The sequence below is a fragment of the Colobus angolensis genome, unplaced genomic scaffold (genome assembly GCF_000951035.1).
Source record: "Colobus angolensis palliatus isolate OR3802 unplaced genomic scaffold, Cang.pa_1.0 Scaffold55, whole genome shotgun sequence".
In the NCBI taxonomy this organism is placed as follows: domain Eukaryota; kingdom Metazoa; phylum Chordata; class Mammalia; order Primates; family Cercopithecidae; genus Colobus; species Colobus angolensis.
Genome location: NW_012119043.1, coordinates 1,122,923 through 1,135,711, shown reverse-complemented (window position 1 = coordinate 1,135,711; position 12,789 = coordinate 1,122,923). Strand labels below are relative to the sequence as shown.

Sequence of the window (12,789 nt, the reverse complement as noted above, 5' to 3'; positions counted from 1 at the left end):
AGGCGCGGTGGCTCACACCTATAATCCCAGCACTTTGGGAGGCCAAGGTGGGTGGATCACCTGAGGTCAGGAATTCAAGACCAGCCTGGTCAACATGGAGAAACCCCATCTCTAGTAAAAATAAAAAAAAGTAGCCGGGTATGGTGGTGCATGCCTGTAATCCCAGCTATAATCTCAGCTACTTGGGAGGATGAGGTAGGAGAATTAATTGCTTGAACCCGGGAGGCAGAGGTTGTGGTGAGCCGAGATCGCGCCACCGCACTCCAGCCTGGGCAACAAGAGCGAAACTCCATCTCAAAAAAAAAAAAAGTACATACCTTAAGTTAAAAATACTTCATTGCTTAAAAAAATGCTGACAGAGACAAAAAGTGAGCACCTGCTGCTGGGAGAATGGCCCCACAGAGTTGATTGATACTGGGCTGCCACAAACCTTCAATTCGTTTAAAAAAAAAAAAAGTGCAACACCTATGAAGCACAATAAAACAAAGCATAATAAAATGAGGTGTGTCTGTGGTCCCGGAGCTCTAGCTGCTGTTGACCCTTCCAGGTGTCCTTCCTACCTGTTCTTTGTGCTTGGCCTGGCCCATAGTGAAAGGACGTATGAGCAGGAGGGGACAGAGCTGGCAAGTGGTACAGGATGGAGAGCCGTTTTAGTTCAGCACCTTCAGACGGGTAGGGAATCGGTGCCTGGGCTTTGGAATTTTGGTGCGTTTTAAATGTGATATATCCTGTAGTCTCAGAGGAAGGTGTTTGTGTATGTGTGTATGTGTTGCCGTAGTAATTGTCATCTGGCTGGCGAGCTCTTCTCAGAAACACTGAGCAGCCACATAGGCTGATAACTGGGCAAAGCCCAGCTGAGTGCCATTCCGGGACATAATCTCCTGCCCCGTGAGGATTAATGGAAAAGGCTGACCTTGATGGCGGAGGCAGGCAGGGAAAGGCTGGGTTTGTGTCTGGACCTGCGTGTAAGTGCTGCACCCCAGCAGCGCCCACCCACCCTGTTTCTGGGGATGAACTCTGGGCACAGCCCACCTGGATCAAAGTAGCACTGTCAGGTCTGTGACTCTCCCAGAATCCCACACTCAAACGAGGAGCAGAAGCTTAGGAGTTGGGGCCCTTCCTTAGTGCCAAACTGAGAGCTACAAGCTGCCTCCTTGTTCCCACTGGTCATTGTGGCCTTAGGCAATTCCTAGGGCTGCACCTCCCCAGACAGCTGTGCTGCCCCAGCCACAATTGGCCATTTAAATTTAAATTAAATACACGTTAACATGCAGCTTCTCCATCTCCATCACCTGATTGTGTGAGATGCTCCACAGTGACACTTGACTGGCGCCTGCTCTATCACACAGTGCAGATATAGGACACGCCCTATATCTGCAGAATATTCTTTTGGGCAGCTCTGGGCTGGGTCTTTCTTTTTCCCCAAAAACCTCTGAATTCAACAAATGTTTACTGAGCAATTCTACCATAGGCCAAATGCCTGAAGAGAAAGCAGCATAAAAGTCAGACGAGGCTCCTTCAATAAGAATTGAACCCGGACGGCTGGGCGCGGTGGCTCACGCCTGTAATCCCAGCACTTTGGGAGGCTGAGGCGGGCGGATCACAAGGTCAGGAGATCGAGACCACGGTGAAACTCCGTCTCTACTAAAAATACAAAAAAAAAAAGCCGGGCGCCGTGGCAGGCGCCTGTAGTCCCAGCTACTCGGGAGGCTGAGGTAGGAGAATGGCGGGAACCCGGGAGGCGGAGCTTGCAGTGAGCCGAGATAGGCCACTGCACTCCAGCCTGGTGGACAGAGCGAGACTCCGTCTCAAAAAAAAAAAAAAGAATTGAACCTGGACTGTATGCCAGCACGGGTTATAGAGTAGGCGAAACTGGCAGAGTTCTTGCTTTCCTGGGATGTGCTTCTAATATGACAGACCTGGAGCCAAATTCTGTCAGTCTGCTAGGCACAGTGGTTCACTCCCATAATCCCAGCACTTTGGAAGGCTGAGGTAGGAGGATCACTTGAGGCCAGAAGTTATAACGAGACCAGTCTGGCCAACATAGCAAGACCCTATAAAAACAAAAAAATTAAAAATTACAAAAAACGAATAATTGCAAATAAATAATAAATCTACAAAAAAGAAAAAGAAAAAATTAGCCAGGCATGGTGGCACACACCTGTAGTCCCAGCTACCCAGGAGGCCGAGGTGGGAAGATCACTTCTTCGCACCCCAGGTGGTTGAGGCTGCGGTGAGCCGTAATTGAGTCCCTGCACTCCAGCCTAGGTGACAGAGCTAGACTATGCCTCCAAATAAATAAATTGTATCTACCACACCAGTGACTGACTCGGTGACCTTAAGCAAGGTTACTTAAGCTCTATGTGCCTTGGTTTTCTATTCTGTAGAAGAAGATTATAATATGACTGGGCGCAATGGCTCATGCCTATAATCCCAGCACTTTGGGAGGCCAACAGGGTGGATCACGAGGTCAGGAGACCATCCTGGCTAACATGGTGAAACCCCATCTATACTAAACATACAAAAAATTAGCCGGGCATGGTGGCATGCGCCTGTAGTCCCAGCTACTCAGGAGGCTGAGGCAGGAGAATCGCTTGAACGCAGGAGGCAGAGCTTGCAATGAGCAGAGATCACACCATTGCACCACAGCCCGGGCTATAGAGCAAGACTCTGTCTCATAAAAAAAAAAAAAAAAAAGATTATAATAGTTCTGTTTCATGAAGAGGTGAGAATTACATGAGAACGTACATATAACACTTGTAGTGACATCTAGCACGTAGTGAGCCCTATAAAAGCATTTGTTCTCATTATAATCCACATCAGCATCATGCTCTGTGGGCAAAAATACAGAGAGGTCAGGTGAAGCCACTCTGATAAGGTGACATTTCAACAGAGTCCTAAAGCGAGCCTGAGCCAAGGAGATAACTGTCAGAAGAACGTTCCCAGTAGCACAGGGGAGCCAGGGCAGGCACATGCTTGGTGTGTTTGGGGCCGGGGTGGAAGGCCAGCAGGGTCCTAATGAGCTGGAGAGCAGTGACAGGAGGAAGAAATAGGACTTGAGGTTGGAGATTGGCGTGGGATGGGTGGGAGATGACAGAACTTGCAAGACCCTCTCTGTAGACCATGCTCATAAAGCCCGTGGCTTTAGTATGTGAGACTGGAAGCCACTTTTAGGCAGAGAAGTGTCATGATCTGATTGGCCCTTTTGGTAGATGACTGGCTGCTGTGTAGAGACTGGACTGTGAGTGGAAGCCGGGAGATTAATTTTTGCAGTTGTCCAGGTGGCCAGCAATGGCCTGAGCTTAGATGTTGGTAGCCTGGATGGTGAGAAGAGGGGTTGGGCAGATCCCCAACTATAAAGCCCCATTCATTGCCAGTGATTAGAGAAGAGGGGTCAAGAAGGGCTCTAAAGATGTCGGCCTAGTAGAATGGAGCAGGCATTTTCTAAGACTGAGAAAACCTCAGGAGTAGTTTAGGCAGGAGGTGTCAGGAGGGCCACTGTGGCTGGAAGGGAGCGACTGGGGAAAGGGAGTGCAAGGTAACATCAGAGCAGTCGAGAGGGACCAGACTAGCGTTAGAACTGGAAAGAGGACCCTGTGCCCAGGAAGAACATGAAGAGAAGCTGCTCGTTTCACCACGTCCTCTATGTCCTCTCCTGTGTCCGTCTCAGGAGAGTTCAGGCTCTTGGGTTCCGGCCACCCTGGAGTTTAATTCAGCCTTTGTCACCATAGCTGTAAAATGTGAGCAGACCTCATCAGCCCCATGTGGTTTTATTCGGTTTTTTTGAAATATGGTGGATTCCTTCTGCTGAAGCCACTCCTGGTTCTGTTTTGTTTTTTGGTTTTTGGTTTTTGGGGTTTTTTTTGAGATGCAGTCTTTCTGTGTCTCCAGACTGGAGTGCGGTGGCGCGATCTCGGCTCACTGCAACCTCCACCTCCCGGGTTCAAGTGATTCTGCCTCAGCCTCCCAAGTAGCTGGGATTACAGGTGCCTGCCACCATGCCTGGCTAATTTTTTGGGTTTTTTTTTTAGTAGAGACGGGGTTTCACCATGTTGGCCAGGCTGGTCTCAATTTCTTGACCTCGTGATCTGCCCACCTCGGCCTCCCAAAGACAGGCGTGAGCCAGCACGCCCAGCAGCCACTGCTATTCCTTAATGTTTGGTATTCACCATACGGCATTTACTCCGCAACTTTGCAGACGGTACTGCAGATCATACTTGGGCTTTCTAGTTACCTCCATCTTTGTGAAATTTAGACATAAGCCAACATTATTTCCAGAATTGAGAAGAAAGACTCATTTTGTGTTAATGGGAAGAACTGGCTCGTTTCTCCTGAGGGACAGTCATCAGAACAGTCGTTGGGGATTGGCTTGAACTTTCACTTAGACCGTGGAGCTTGCAAGGGATTTCGTTGGGGGTTGAATGTGATTTTAAAATACCCCTCCCTCTGTAGGATCTCACCATCCCGGAGTCTAGTACGGTGAAGGGGATGATGGCCGGACCGATGGCCGCGTTTAAATGGCAGCCAACCGCAAGCGAGGTAAGGAGCTCTCCTACAGGCAGAACAAGCCGCAGCTTAGGGCGAGGTTCCTGTGTGATCCTCTTTTTTTTTTTTTTTTTGGTCCTTTTCTTGTGTGTGAGGCTTACTTTATTATTATAAAACAGTACAGAAGTCCATGAAATAAAAAATTAAAAATCTCCCTCTAGGGTGAGCCCTGTGAGGCTTGAGGTGGCAGATTTCAGCCCTCTGGGATGCCCACTCAGCATTCATTTAGATGATTATAGACCTATGTCTGGTTTTTGTTATTTTGGGCAGGGCTCTTTTTCACAAAAGTGGGATCATTCCACAAGTTTTCCCCCCTAATATTTTATAAATAGCCTCCTGTTGTCCGTAAATACAATTTTAATGTTTAGTTCTGTTATCCTTGGTGCAGCTGCACCTATTGCTGGGTATGATTATGGAAAGCCCGTGAAGGTCCACTGTAGTGGCTACTCTCTTTCTGTTAATATGCTCAGTGAGATGAGATCCCCAAGGGCTTGGTACCAGACACGAGTAGGCCAAAACCCTGAAATTCCAGAATAGATGTGACTCAGTCTGCTGGGTTATCTGCTGTGCCTGATAAGTACTGAATTTATAAAGCCCAAGTATGCTTGTTAACATTTTCCCACAGTCTCATTGGAACAATGTGCGTAACAACCTGGCAGAATCACCTATTGTTTTCCACTTTAAAGCCAGTTTTCCTCTAGCTGAAATAGGGCTTGTTTATAAAAAAGGCTTAGGCCAAAATGGGAAAAGAATTTCCAGACAATTGTGAAAAAGAGACCAAAATCCAGAGGTGTTCCAGCAAGAGGGGAGTCCGGTTACTAGGGAGAAGGAAGTGACCTTTGGTGGCAGGTACTGGTTTTATTTCATTGTTTTCTGGTTTCAGCCTGTTAAAGATGCAGATCCTCATTTCCATCATTTCCTGCTAAGCCAAACAGAGAAGGTGAGTTGTCCTTTGAGGCTCTTGGCTCTTGGTCAGGGGCTGGCCAAGGAGTGCTCCTCCACAGGGTCCTGGCCCAGCCACCTGAAAAGTTAGGCTCTGCCGGTGTATTGCCCAGAGCAACTAGCCCAGAAGCCCCAGTATGGGCCCACTAATGACCCAAGCACTATTAAGAATAAAAATAAACCCAGGCCGGGCGTGGTGGCTCACGCCTGTAATCCCAGCACTTTGGGAGGCCAAGGCAGGTGGATCACGAAGTTAGGAATTCAAGACCAGCCTGACCAAAATGGTGAAACCCCGTCTCTACTAAAAATACAAAAATTAGCTGGGCATGGTGGTGCACGCCTGTAATCCTAGCTACTCAGGAGGCTGAGGCAGGAGAATTGCTTGAACCTGGGAGGTGGAGATTGCAGTGAGCCAAGATCACACCACTGTACTCCAGCCTAGGTGACAGAGCAAAACTCCGTCTCAAAAAAAATAAAGAAACCCAAAGGCCAGGCATGGTGCCTCATGCCTATAATCCCAACACTTTGGGAGGCCGAGGCAGGTGGATCACCTGAGGTCAGGAGTTCAAGAGCAGCCTGGCCAACATGGTGAAACCCCATCTCTACTGAAAATACAAAAATTAGCTGGGTGTGGTGGTGCACGCCTATAATCCCAGCTACTTGGGAGACTGAGGCAGTAGAATCACTTGAACCCAGGAGGCAGAGGTTGCAGCGAGCCGAGATCGTGCCACTGCACTCCATCCTGGACAACAGAGCGAGCCTCCGTCTCAGATAGATAGATAGATATCCCAAAAAGAGCATTTAAAACTCAGCCAGCAGTGCTGTTGAGACTTTCACAGTGATCTTTAAGAGTTTAGGGCAGAAAGCAAACATCGTAAGCTGTCAGCCCCCCGTGAAATTGCATGGCAGACACATCTTGAAGCTCACTCCAAGAGACAGTCTCCAAGTCCTGCGGATGCAGAGGGAAGCTCTCCCAAGGTCTGCAAGGTTATGGAGTAGACTGAGCCATGCTGGGTTCTCATGAGAGTTTGTGGCTTTGGAGTTGGATAGATGTGGGTTCCAAGCTTATGACTCTTATTCTCAACACCATGGTCAGCAAAAAGACCTTGTAGAATTGCATGGGGACTTGAATGAAGTAATGTGTATGAACTTTCTGGTGTAAAATTTGGAGTTCACTTGAGTATAAAACAAATATTTGATGTTAACTTCACACTTTGGGTCTAACCTTTGAGGGGATTATTATGAAGACTGGTTAAGCCTGCAGTTGAATAAGTAGTCTCTTTCCTCCTCCTTCATTAGCCAGCTGTCTGTTACCAGGCAATCACTAAGAAGTTGAAAATATGTGAAGAGGTACGTAGGCTCCATGCCTCCCCATTTTAATTTTCACCTGGGTCCTTAAACTGCAGGCAGACTGACTTGTTGATGTGCTTCCTGTCCGTAGGAAACTGGCTCCACCTCCATCCAGGCAGCTGACAGCACAGCCGTGAATGGCAGCATCACACCCACAGACAAAAAGTAGGACCTTTGATGAAAAGGCCTCCAGTGGCTCTGGTTCTGCTGAGGGTGGGGGGAAGTTGATCCCAGGGGGGTTCTTTAAGGGTTGTGTCCCAGCCATTGCCGGCATTGAATGGAAAGGGTGGGGGACGTTGTCACTTTTATTGATAATGGTAGGAGCAGTTTGACTCATAGGAGTCAGAAGCTGTATAAATCTATGGTCAGGTTTCCCTTGGGCATAAGCTGAGGGATTTTTTTGGCTCCAGAACTCAGGAGCAAGGAGCACTTGGCTCCGTGGTTCTCAGACTTTCCTGTGCCTCACAGTCACCTGGAAGGTGGCTTCTCAGTCAGTATGTCCGGGTGGGGCCCAAGAATTTGTATTTTTAACCAGTTCCCAGGGGTACTGCTGCTGCTGGTCAGAGCTATACTGTGAGAACCGCTGGCTGAGTAGAATCATGATGAAGCCCCAAAATTGGCCATGGTGGGGCAGGTGGGGGAAGAGATGAAGGTGCTTAGGGGTCCTCACTGGGCACCTGCTGGCTGTCCTGCGCCCTGCCCAGTGTGGGTGGAGTGATCCTGGACATGCTCCCAGACGCAGCTTGCACCCAGCCTTGCCTCTGCCTGCTCTGTAGGCCTGTGTCCTCCACAGAGTCTTGTTGGCAAAAAGGTATCTTTTCTAAGAAAACATGTTCTCTGGAGCAAGTTAGCTGAAGTCAGTTTCCAGTTTGTACCTTTCACATGGTCTTCCCCAGACTAAAAACAGTGCATCTTTTACTTGACGTTTTTGTACTGTCGAAATCACTAATTCTACCAGTTATTTTTGGTGAACTTGCCTCTGTAGAGTGGAGGAGATAAGGGCATATTAGGTGCAAACAAAGGGGGAGGAGGATTGTGTTAAATAATAATAAAAATATGACCAGGATGGGGCTGAGGACAGAGTCCTGATGTCTTTACCCAACACATTTATTGGCCCATTAGTCAAACTTGTAGTAAAGAGGATGAAGCCAGTATCAAAACCAGCCAGTTTGGTTGTTACCGAACCCACCTTAATCCACTTTTCCATCTTATCTGAGATACAGTGTGAAGGACTCTCAGTTGCCATCTTAAAAATCCAGAACCTAGGGCCGGGCGCGGTGGCTCAAGCCTGTAATCCCAGCACTTTGGGAGGCCGAGACGGGCGGATCACGAGGTCAGGAGTTCGAGACCATCCTGGCTAACACAGTGAAACCCCGTCTCTACTAAAAAATACAAAAAACTAGCCGGGCGAGGTGGCGGGCACCTGTAGTTCCAGCTACTCGGGAGGCTGAGGCAGGAGAATGGCATAAACCCGGGAGGCGGAGCTTGCAGTGAACTGAGATCCAGCCACTGCACTCCAGCCTGGGCGACAGAGCGAGACTCCGTCTCAAAAAAAAAAAAAAAAAATTACAGAACCTTGATCAGGCATGGTGGCTCACGGCTGTTTGACTCCCAGCACTTTGGGAGGCCAAGGTGGGCGGATCACCTGAGGTCAGCAATTCAAGACCAGCCTGGCTAACATGGTGAAACCCCGTCTCTATAAAAATTAGCTGGGCATGATAGCGGGTGCCTTTAATCCCAGCTATTTGGGAGGGTGAGGCGGGAGAATCGCTTGAACCCGGGAGGTGGAGGTTGCAGTGAGCTGAGATCGCACCACTGCACTCCAACCTGGGCAACAGAACGAGACTCTGTCTAAAAAGAAAAATCCAGAAACTTCATCCCGGGTCTACTGGACTTCCTAGAACACCATGAAAGGAAAGGGAATTCGCCTGTCATAATTTAGAATCATGGGGGAATATTGCACTAACCAAATAATGAGTGACAAAAAGATACTTCCTTATTTTTAAGTTGCAAGTCGAAGCAGTTAGCAAGGAGATCTGTTTTGGTGAGAAAGGTGGTGGGTTCCTTTTTCAACATGTGATTCAAATTACTTAATACAGGCTGGGACAGCAAGAATGTGAGCAGCTGATATTCCAGCAGAGATTAGGGGCCCATTTGTAGAGATGGTTCCAAAAGACCAAAACTCTGGAAAGAATGAGGGGGTCAAAGTGGAGGAGCTGCAGGGGACATCCAGCACTCAGAGAAAGCCTGAATTGAAAACATGATCAAGCGCAGTAGCTCATCCTTGTAATCCCCACACCTTGCGAGACCAAAGCAGAAGGATCCCTTGAGGCTAGGAGTTCATGACCAGCCTAGGAAATACAGCAAGACCCCATCTCTACAAAAAGTTTTAAAACTTAGCCAGGCATGGTGGCACACACCTATAGTCCTAGCTGCTCAGGTGGACTGAGGTGGAAGGATCACTTGAGCCCAGGAGTTTGAGGCTGCGGTGAGCTGTGATCACACCCCTGCACTCCAGTCTGGAAGACAGCAAAATGCTGTCTCTAAAAAAAGAAAAGAGGCTGGGCGCAGTGGCTCACGCCCATAATCCTAGCACTTTGGGAGGCTGAGGTGAGAGGATTGCTTGATACCAAAAGTTCGAGACCAACCTGGCCAACATAGCAAGACCCCCCCATTTCTCTTTTTAAATAAATAAATGAAAATTAAAAACTATAAAACAAGAACATGATATGATGAGAAATGAGGAAAGAGGCATTCTTTAGCACCATTGTCACATGCAAAGAGAGGTAAAGAAGTATAAGAACCAAGAAAAGACACTTGGGCAAGCTAAAAGTCACCTGTAAAAGCGTATTGAAATAGCAGTAGTGGCGGCCAGCCCCCAGCTCTCAGGGTTGCGGGAAGCAGTAGGCAGAGTATGTGAATGTGTGTGGAGGAGACTGGCCAAGGAGTGCTTCTGTCACAATGATCGGGAAGGACCTGTGGAAGGAAGGGCTGGGGGAGTGGTGAGAGGTTTGGGGGAAGGCAGGCATAGGGAGAGGGGTTTGTGGACTGGGACAGATTGGATTCCAAGCTGAGGTGAAGGACTTAGCTTTGGAGAGGAGAGGCAAGGCCCACTCTGTTGATAACAGGAAGACTGGAAAGGTAGGGTGTGGGTAGAGAATTGAAGTTGGGAAAGAGAGGTGAAAATTGCTGTCCTGGTTCATGCAGTCAAGGAAGTTGCCTGGCTCTAAACACAGTGCTTCAGTGACTTGTGGTGGATTCTGTTAGAAGTATCCAGGGCCGGGTACAGTGGCTCACACCTGCAACCCCAGCACTTTGTAAGGCTGAGGTAGGCGGATCCCTTAAGCCCAGGAGTCCAAGACCAGCCTGGGTAACATGGCAAAAGCCCATCTCCACAAAAAATTAGGTGTGGTGACGCATGCCTGTAGTCTCAGCTACCCAGGAGGCTGAGGGGGAAGGATTGCTTGAGCCCAGGAGGTCGAAGCTGCAGTGAGCCATGATTGCACCACTGCACTGCAGCCTGGGCAATAGAACAAGACACTATCTCAAAAAATAAGTAAAGTATGAGGCCGGGCCTGGTGGCTCACACCTGTCATCCCAGCGCTTTGAGAGGCAGAGGCGGGTGGATCACGAGGTCAGGAGTTCAAGACCAGCCTGACCAAGATGGTGAAACCCCATCTCTACTGAAACACACACACACACACACACACACACAAAATTAGTCGGGTGCAGTGGCAGATGCCTATAATCCTAACTACTCAGGAGGATGAGGCAGGAGAATCGCTTGAACTCAGAGAGGGTGGAGGTTGCAGTGAGCCGAGATCGCACTACTGCACTCCAAGCTGGGCGACAGAGTGAGATCGCATCTCAAAAAATGAAAATAAAAAAAAAGTAAAGTGGTATCAAAAACCTAGTGCTCAAGATGGCTGATTGGGAAGCCACTTCAAGGGCCAAAGACAGATGTCTGCTTTCTTACTGTTATGGCACTGTGAGCTCAAAGCCTCTATCAAAGCAATAAGAGGCCGGGCGCGGTGGCTCACGCCTGTAATCCCAGCACTTTGAGAGGCCGAGGCGGGCAGGTCACAAGGTCAGGAGATCGAGACCATTCTGGCTAACATGGTGAAACCCTGTCTCTACTAAAAATACAAAAAGCCAGGCATGGTGGCAGGCTCCTGTAGTCCCAGCTGCTCTGGAGGCTGAGGCAGGAGAATGCCATGAACCTAGGAGGTGGAGCTTACAGTGAGCTGAGATCGTGCCACTGTACTCCAGCCTGGGTGACAGAGCGAGACTCCGTCTCAAAACAATAAATTAATAATAAATAAAAACTAAACATTTAAAAACACCCAGGGAGTAAAAAATGAAGGAGAAATCCCCGCCTCTGCTGTTACCTAACATAGCTTGTGTTAGGTTTTACATTCTTGTTTCCATGTCTGTGTGAACATACACATATACAGTGAGTGTCATTCACACGGAGCCTTGGATAGATCCCCTTGGTTCTTTTTAGCGGCTGCGTGGTGGTCTGCGCAGTGGAGTGTCGTGCAGTGAAAGCAGTGTTTCATATCTGTGCCGTCCAGTGCAGTAACCACTGTCTGTCCACACGAGGGTATTAAACATTGACATCATGAAGTTGTCTAGTACAGCTGAAGAATTGAATTTTTATTTCATTTAAATTAAAATTTAAATAGTCTCATGTGGCTACCATATTAGACAGCATGAGTTTAGAAGTTTTCAACCTGAGGTGGTGGTCCATGGCTTCAAAAGGTCTGCATGCCCAGAGATGGAATTCCAAATCCATGAATGATCACTTTTTATAATGGAGAGAGGCAACAGCTCCCACCAAGTTCTCCTCTGAGAGAAGATGAAAAGCCATGGCCTGAAAACAGAAAACTGAAGCACTGTACTCCTGCATGGAACAAAGGAAGAGAGACTAAAAACTTCCAGCCTCTTAAGATGGCCAGGTGTGGTGGCTCATACATGTAATCCCAGCATTTTGGGGGGCCAAGGTAGGGGGATCACTTGCGCTTATGAGTTAGAGACCAGCCTGGGCAACATGGCAAGACCCCATCTCAGCTAAAAAATACAGAAATAAACCGGGCGTGGTGGCGCACGCATGTAATTCCAGCTACTCGGAAAGCTGAGGCAGGAGAATCTTTTAAACCCAGGAGGCAGGGGTTGCAGTGAGCCGAGTTTGTGCCACTGCACTCCAGCGTGGAACAGAGCGAGGCTGTCTCAAAAAAAAAAAGGGCAACAAGGGGACTTTGCCCTGGGAGACTGGCCCTGAACCATACACATCATACTTTTTTCTGTGAGAATCAGGGGTTTCAAAACGCCTGTTTACGTCCTGGAACACCTTTAGACCATGGCATAGGAAAAGACCCGTGAGCATGAAGCCCCTGGCTCTGCAGGTAGATTGGCACACTGCGGATGCTGGTGGTCTGAGCTCCCCACCCTAAGCCTTGTGCTGCGTGGACTTATCATCACCTTGACCCTCCCGCTCCACCCTGACCTCAACAGTCTCTGTCTGTTTCAGGATAGGATTTTTGGGCCTTGGTCTCATGGGAAGTGGAATCGTCTCCAACTTGCTAAAAATGGGTCACACAGTGACTGTCTGGAACCGCACTGCAGAGAAAGTAAGCATTCGGGGGTGGTGCCTGTTGGGTTGGGGGAGTCTGGGGTAACCCTAAGGGTGGACATCTCCCCCTGTTGTCTCAGCGTTCTGCATGCAGTAGAATAGAAGCCAAGCTTTTACTCCAGGCAGGTAGAGATATAAATGCCTAAACTTAGGATGTTATTATAAAAACTAAACATTTGTTGGGCGCAGTGGCTCACGCCTGTAATTCCAGCACTTTGGGAGGCTGAGGCGGGCGGATCACAAGGTCAGGAGATCGAGACCATTCTGGCTAACATGGTGAAACCCTGTCTCTACTAAAAATACAAAAAGCCAGGCATGGT

At 48.5% G+C, this 12,789-nt stretch overlaps 1 protein-coding gene across 3 annotated transcripts in view; it reads left to right on the top strand.

The window, feature by feature from the left end:
* Positions 1-12,789, top strand: part of GLYR1 (glyoxylate reductase 1 homolog (Arabidopsis)) — a 55,671-nt gene that overhangs the window by 21,670 nt on the left and 21,212 nt on the right. For all 3 annotated transcript variants that reach the window (XM_011961350.1, XM_011961348.1, XM_011961351.1), the window contains 5 exons: positions 4,453-4,539; positions 5,429-5,485; positions 6,787-6,837; positions 6,929-7,002; positions 12,368-12,467. In XM_011961350.1, the coding sequence (XP_011816740.1) occupies positions 4,453-4,539; positions 5,429-5,485; positions 6,787-6,837; positions 6,929-7,002; positions 12,368-12,467 (369 nt within the window). The remainder of the gene's footprint in view (positions 1-4,452; positions 4,540-5,428; positions 5,486-6,786; positions 6,838-6,928; positions 7,003-12,367; positions 12,468-12,789) is intronic.